The sequence below is a fragment of the Phaethon aethereus genome (assembly GCF_964289735.1).
Source record: "Phaethon aethereus genome assembly, chromosome: 10".
Classification (NCBI taxonomy): Eukaryota; Metazoa; Chordata; class Aves; order Phaethontiformes; family Phaethontidae; genus Phaethon; species Phaethon aethereus.
Window position 1 is genome coordinate 13,900,278 of NC_138586.1, and position 7,491 is coordinate 13,907,768.

The 7,491-nt window shown below is 49.8% G+C and overlaps 1 protein-coding gene across 1 annotated transcript; it reads left to right on the forward strand.

The window, feature by feature from the left end:
* Positions 1 to 1,191: 1,191 nt before the first annotated feature.
* Positions 1,192 to 7,484, forward strand: ZMYM3 (zinc finger MYM-type containing 3; the record flags this gene model as incomplete). Its single annotated transcript, XM_082004189.1, has 9 exons — positions 1,192 to 2,071; positions 2,780 to 2,823; positions 3,220 to 3,292; positions 4,122 to 4,413; positions 4,880 to 5,057; positions 5,494 to 5,706; positions 6,305 to 6,455; positions 6,998 to 7,113; positions 7,332 to 7,484. The coding sequence occupies 9 exons, from the start codon at positions 1,192 to 1,194 to the stop codon at positions 7,482 to 7,484; spliced, it is 2,100 nt and encodes a 699-aa protein (XP_081860315.1).
* Positions 7,485 to 7,491: the final 7 nt, after the last annotated feature.

A 7,491-nucleotide genomic window follows, 5' to 3' on the forward strand; every position in this document is an offset into this window, starting at 1 on the left:
AATCAGCCATCACCAGTGAAATAATTCCAGGCTTCCTCCTTCATTGATATAGATGAGTTATGCCCATAGTAAGCCCCAATAGACAGGAGTACTGAATCTTCTGCCTCAGGGCTTAAAACAGTGCCAAATTTAGAATTAGAATGACTCTAATAGGGGGGGTATAGGTTGGTACCACATCTTTGGATTCTAGTGCCTTCCTTGTAGTGTCTACTTACAGCTTGTTTTGGGGACTTGATGCTACTTCAAGTCTTACTCTGCCTCACCACATGTAGACTTCAGCCTCTTCTCCCTTTCCCTCTTCAGGTTTGTGAACCATTATGTCTTTGTGGTTGTATAATTCATTTTTAGCCAATATTGATATAAATGCTTACTTGCCTCATCTCAAAGTCTTGCCCTTTCTGTCTTTTGATAATGTCGACCATGAGAAGCTGGGCTGTAACTTTGTCCCTCTGATGTTAGCAATGAGTGTCACATCTTCCTGTGCAAATGTGCTGTCTGTGCCCTGCAAAGTCACACTGGTCTTTTTTTCTTCCTAGTTCTGACTTCAGCTTTTCCAGTTGTTCTGTGTCTGAATATTAGTTCATGTAGTTTTGGGGCTATGCTATAGCTGTAGTATAACATGGTTTATGTCTGTCCTCTGACAAAATTCATGCATCTTGTTATCCTGTATCTTGTTGAAGGCACAGGCTACAGAGCTGTAGAGGAGTTCTTTCTGTCTCTGTTTCAGAGAAAAGATATTTTAAAAATAAAAGATGTGTTAACGCCATGAGAACAGATCAGGAGAAAGGACAGACCAGATTATTTGGGTCTGGTGAGATGAAGGCAGGGAAGGGAGTACTACACACCGCAGAACAGCTGTGTGAAGCCTCCTGAATTGGTACGCGAGTCATTTCTGAGACCCCACTGTGTCATTTAGCATAGGCAAGTCTGTTTGCCGTGCTGTTGTGAGGTGTGTGGAGGCTGTAGAGTTCCCAAAGGTCTGTTATACCGAACTGCTGCATCCTACTGCTGCTGTCTGGCTTTAGAGTTGTAACCTCACGAATACATGTGATTGACCTGCTGGTGGTATCCTAGTTATGACTAGCAACGTTACTGGGCCTTGTTCAGAAGAGTGGACGATTCAGGTGCTGTGTTACACTGCTTTTCATTAACTTGCAAGTCTCTCTCTCGTTTCCAGTTGCCATCTTCTAAATGGATTCCAGTGAATTTTCGGGATCTTTAGACCCCCTGTCCTTGCCTGACAAACCACTTATTGGTGATCTCCCTGCTGACATGGAGTTTGGGGAAGATCTCCTGGGCTCCCAAACAGCTTCTACCCAGGAAGTTTCAGTTCTTCAGCCCCCTGACTGGGATCAATCCAAGCAGATGACTGCAGATGAGGACTTGGACCTTCTAGTGAAAGCAGACAGCCTGTCTGAACTAAACAAATCAAATGACCTCATTCTAGATAAACCTAGTGTCTTGGATGTGCTGGACAAACCTGATGTCTTAGATGACTTGGATAAAACTGCTGACTTAATGGAGCTAGATAAATCAGAGGGTCTGGATGGGCTGTATGAGGCACATCCTTCCCAGGATGTGGACGATGGACCAGCAGACTCCTCTGCCCTCTCTAGAGAAGCCCTTGTTCCAGAAACATGGAAAGAAGGGGAAGATGCACCAAAAAATTATTCTGGGGACCTAAAGGAAGATGGTGCTGCTGCTATTCCTGCACTGTCTGACAACACCCCTGAATCGCCCCGACAGCCTGTTCCTGACTCCGGCGACCTCAACAGTGCCCCAGCTACGGAAGAAATCGCAGCACAATCCTCAAGTCCGCCAATGGGCCCCCCACAACTCAACCTTAAACAGACAAAGAAGACAAGGTTGAAGGCACCAAGGAAAAGCTTACCCATGCAGAGGGAAGGACTGGCAGGGGAAGCAGAGGTGGAACTGAGTCCGGACAACAGTACTGCAGCTTTGCCCCCTAAGCCCACAGAGGAAAACCAGGCAGAGGAAGGGGATGATAGTGGGAACAACTTGCTTAAAGAAAGTAGTGTACTGAAAGCACAGGAAGCCTCACCATCAGCAGGTAGGTTGTTATGTCTGCAGAACTTGGCTTTCTTTTGCTCAGGAGGTCATCATGCTGCACATTGCTGAAGCTGGAGTCTGTTTCGCGCGCCAACTTTTCCTGTTGTCCCCTGCTATGGAAATGGTCAATGCTACTGATGGGCTAGATTTGGGGAAAGTGTCTTGCTTACAGGGAATGATGCTCCAGGAGCTGCTCCCTTGGTGCACACAAGCTCTTTCTCTGGCTTTCATAGCTTTAACTTTGATTTTCAATGCTTGTGTCAGCTAGCAGCTTCCCTGATAAAGCTGTGACTGCGCATCACCTTAGCTCACAGGACTCATCACTGGAGTCTTGCTGAAACAGGGCCACCAGGAGAAGGTGTTTCCAGTAGGCAAAGTCCCTCTGCGCAGGCCGTCTATCCTCAGGAGATGCTCAGTCTTGGTCAGAAACAATTGGAGGCAACTCTCCAGCATGCCTCCCCTGTGCAGGGTGGACTCCCCCTTACAGAACTCCTCCCAAGCTGCCTGTCTGGATCTCTAACTACAGGTGGTGGGTTTAGGAGCTTTCCTGTGTTTGATCACCACCAGAACTGTGCTTGTTAGCCAGGACTGTCTGAAGCTTCATTTGCAGACTGACCAAAAGGGTGGCTGCATTTGAAGAACATCTGTCCTCTTCTGTTGGAGAAAAGCAAGACGTTAGATGCAAGCTTCTTCTGTGCTTCTGTTCCAGGAGAAGGTCTGTCTGGGAAGGGAAGCGAGCTGCCAACTGAGAAGGTGAGGAGAATGCAGTCAAGTACGTATGCTACAGCAGCATAGAGGGTGGCTGGCTGTTGTCAAACTCTGTGAGGGACGCTGGCTGGCTCATCACCCCTCTGGGAAGCAGTTTGCATGTCCTCTGTGACGGAGTGATCCCTGTGCACTGCCACTGTGCTGTAATGTGGCTTCAGTGTGTCCCTGCTACCCCCAGCTGGACTGTCATTCTCATAAGTCTACTTCCTCCTCTCCCTCATCTTGCCAACTCTCATCAGGTATCCATGGAGTTTTATCCGTTTTCAGCCTAGTTATTGGCAAAGCAAATTCAAGAAGTTGGAACTCCACCATGATCTGGGAAATTTATCCATGGTTGTCCTAACAGATGGTTAGCTTAAGTATTTTCTGAATGTCTTCTAGGAGCAGAAAAGAAGTGAACGAGCCAGAAGATCAGAAACTGCCAGGCCCGAAACTGTGAACTCCTCTGAGAGCAGTGAGTAACTAGGGCTGGCCAATGCCTGTTTTAACCCAGAGAGCAGGGCCCAGGCGCATTGTGAGCAGGTGGTTCGTGGTGTGAGTATGGTGGGAGCTCTGGAGCTTCTGTGCAGACCTTCCTCTTACACAGGACAGGTCCCTTCACCCCATGAATCTTCATCCTGGGATACTTGCCTTGTCTTCTCAGGGCACTCAAGTTGAAGGGAAGGTTGTAGTATTTTTACAGTGGTGTGTGGACACCAAACAGCAAGTAATAGGATGAGACTCTGGGGTTGTTCTCAGGAAATCCATCTTCCATCTCATCAGCCAGGAACTTTCTTCCTTTGTCTCTATGGCAGAAGGCTGTCTGAAGGAAGGTTGCATTTTGGGGATTTTCCTGCAGAAATACGTGAAGTCTCTATTTGAGATGTTGAATGTCACCCTGCCATTCCCTAGTATTTGTGTGTTGCTCCTTCATTGCCTGCCTGTGCTGGAGGCTGGTGATCCAGCTTGCTCCCTTTAAGGTCTACCAGTTCTCGGAGGGTCTTCTGCCATAAATGTTCACACTTTGGGCTTGTGCTCAACCTTGGTAAATCATGACTTCCTAGAAGAGAACTGTACTTAAACCTTTAAGTACAATTGTACTTTAAGTTTGCTTAGACTCATCTCTAATTCCAACACAGTATCTTTTAAGGGTCCCTTTACCAGTCCACCCAGACAGGTACAAAGAATGTCGGGGGACTCCAGAAGGGTGACCCCAGAAAGCCCCAGCATGTGTCTCATGGCAGAGGTTTCTGTTTCAGTTCCTCATGGGGGATTTCTGTGCATCTTTCTCTGCTGCTTTGTAGTTCCGGTCTCTGACGAAGACTCTGATGCAATGGTGGATGATCCCAACGATGAGGATTTTGTTCCTTTTCGTACCCGACGCTCAACTCGCATGTCTTTACGCACTCAGATGGCTCAGCGAGCTGCCCGCTCTACTGTCACCAAGATGACTTGTGCCAACTGCCGGACCCCACTGCAGAAGGGCCAAACTGCCTACCAGCGCAAAGGGCTCCCTCAGCTCTTCTGCTCTAGCTCCTGTCTCACCACTTTCTCAAAAAAACCACCTGGCAAGAAGATATGCACCTTCTGTAAAAAGTGTGTGTTCATTCCCCTTTCCTCAATGCTCCCGTGCTTGTGACCCCATTCACTTGCCCCACAGCCCTACCTGTCAGTCCCCATCCCTGTGACCCTCATGCTTCCCATTCACCCACATCACTCCTGCCCACTGCCAGCTGCTGCCCCTTGTCTTCCTTCACACACCACGTGTCCCATGCTCCCTACACCCCCTTCACATTATTGCCTTTCCCTGCCTGTCCCCAGGCTCAATGCCCAATATCCCAGCCTCCTTTCAAAGCAACCTCCCACTCTCCTTTCAAAGCAACCTCCCACATGCTCAGTCTTCAGGCACCACCCCTCTGGGCTGGGACAGAAGCTGCCGTGAGACAGTTCTTGCCACCCTTTTGGGACACCAGAAAGTCCCATGCATTGCAGTGAGCCATCCTGTCCCTTTGTGGCAGGACTGGTGTGTCCCTGCACTAACACTTCCCCTCCTGATCCCCAGGGAGATCTGGAACACCAAGGACTCTGTGGTTGCCCAGATAGGTTCAGGCGGCTCTTTCCATGAGTTCTGCACCTCGGTCTGCCTCTCCCTCTACGAGGCCCAGCAGCACAGACCAGCGCCTCAGTCCGCAGATGCCTCAGACACCAGCCGCTGCAGCGTCTGCCACAAGCCTGGCGAGGTAAACAAATCCCTTGTCCTTCCCATGTGCTGGATGAGGTGCTTGTGACCTGCAGCACTTGGTCCTGCCTGGGACCATCGTAGGGCATTTGCCAGGTTCTCCTGTGGTGTGAGGCCTCAGTCCCTGAGCTGGCTTGGGCTCACTCCCAGGTCTTTCCTTGTTACTGTGAACCAGCCCTTATTCCAGCAGAAGAAATAAGGCTTCTGCTTTTCCCCGCCCTGAAGCTCATTGCTTCGTGCCACTCCGCTCTCCGAATTGCTCTGCTGACCTTTGGCGAGGGAGGCCAGCCTGAGTCCACAACATCTTCCAGTATGGTGCTTGCCCAAGTTTTAGTGTAACAGCCTGTTATTCCAAGAGCCATAGTAGTAGCGGTGCACACGCATTGGAAGGAGGCACGTGGTGGTTTAGGGGAGTGACAGCAATGATGTCTCTGCAGATCCAGCATGAGGTCAGCAATGGGAATGTGGTTCACCGCATCTGCAGCGATGCCTGCTTTACCAAGTTCCGGGCCACCAAGGGGCTGAAAACCAACTGCTGTGACAACTGTGGACTTTACATCTACAATAAGGGCATGCCCCTGGAGTACCTCTTCCATGAAGGCCAGCAAAAACGCTTCTGCAACTCTGCCTGTCTCAACAGTTACAAGAAGGTGTGTGGAGTCAGCTGCCTGGGGTGGGGGTCTTCGTGGGCACGCAGCTCCTTCACTCGGTGTGGCACACGGCACTTTATGCATTAGCATGTGCATTGAATCCCTTTGGCCTTTCATTGCTGACAAAACATTTAAGAGATTGCTGTCGAGAAACTTTGAAGCAGGCAAACAGAATTTATTTATTCTGTGTGGGGCCCATCTTGGACCCGAGCATGGGTAAGACACTCAATAAGCTGGACTGTGCAGCGACACTGGTATGTGCAGTTAGTATGGGCTGGCTTCTTTTGGATGTCACCCCAAAGCTTGGCTGGATATGCTCCTCAGTGGCCTGAGCAAGCTTCACTTAACTGCCTTGACGGGATTGCCAAGCTCTGTATTCCTGACAGGGTACCCTTGAAATGAGAAGGTGAGGTGCTGAAGGCGGCTTTTTTTGCTACCACTACCCGAACCTGCAGACTATGAGCCTAGATCTGGCATCAGGTGTTCCCTATAGGAGAGCTGCTCTGTGGTGGATACAGTAGCGGGGTGGGATATCAGGGTTGGACCTTGCCAGCTGCGATGGTCTCCCTGGCAGCTCTGTTCTGCTCTATATTTGCAGAAGAACACTCGGGTCTACCCGTGTATGTGGTGCAAGACGCTGTGCAAGAACTTCGACATGCTGCCCAACGTGGATCGCAGTGGCAAGATGGGCCTGTTCTGCTCCATTTGCTGCACTACCTCCCACAAAGTGAAGCAGTCAGGCTTGGTTGGTAAGAGCACCTACATACAGGGAATCGATCACCTCTGCACTCTATAACTCCTTCCTTGGTACTATTTATTGCTTGTGGATGAGACTGGAAAGAAGGCATGTTGCTTGCCTGGGGAGGAGTCCAGTGAGACAAGTGGAAGGAGATTTGGAGAGTGAGGGACCCTTGCAGCATGTAGACATGTTAATACTGAGGGTTAGTGTACACTGCTGTTCTTGAGAATGCAGGAAGCAGCTGTAGTGCTGTACTGTGCTGGCATTGCCCTTTCTATTACACAGAGTACCAGGGTGTCCAGGAATGGTCTGTTTTGCAGCCTGTTTTGTCCAAATTCCTGCAGAGCCAGGGTCACTTCCTTGAACCACTCTGCTCTCCATCTATGTTTAACATTTCTGTCCTAGCAGAATCTGGTGCTCTTAGTTTCCTGGTGTTCTTGTCCCTTGCTTTTTTGACGGACTGAGGATGAGTGAGTAGCTTGCCCACCATCCTCAGAATCCAGTCCCATGTCCTGTACTGCTGCCCTCACCAATTCCTATCTGTTTTATCAGGTCCCCCTAGACCCTGCAGCTTCTGCAGAAAGAGTTTATCTGAACCCTGCTATTACAACAAGACAGACCGGGTTGTCTACCAGTTCTGCAGCCCCAGCTGCTGGACCAAATTCCAGGTACTGAAATATCCTTCATGCTGGGCTGGGCCATAGAGCTTCTTTCACATTTAGCAGAGGCTCCACCTTCCTCAAACTCCTCAGGGAGGGTCCATAAGAAAGTCTCTGCTGGAGCACAAGAGTTGCAGTGACTGTAGTTGCCAATAACTCAGTCTTGGCCCTATCTCCCCCTTCCGCTATTGGGATAAGACAGGCTGTAATTCACACCTGTCTATCAGGTTATGCCCAGCAGGAGTGCGGTGCAGATCTGTGCTGCACGTGAATGGTTTGGGATGGAGTGGCCTTATGAGGCCATGAGCAAAAGCACAAGTAAGCTAGCAAAGCACAGCAGGCACCTGCTAGTGGCCTGGAAAGGAGCAGAGCTCCTCTGAGCCAGCT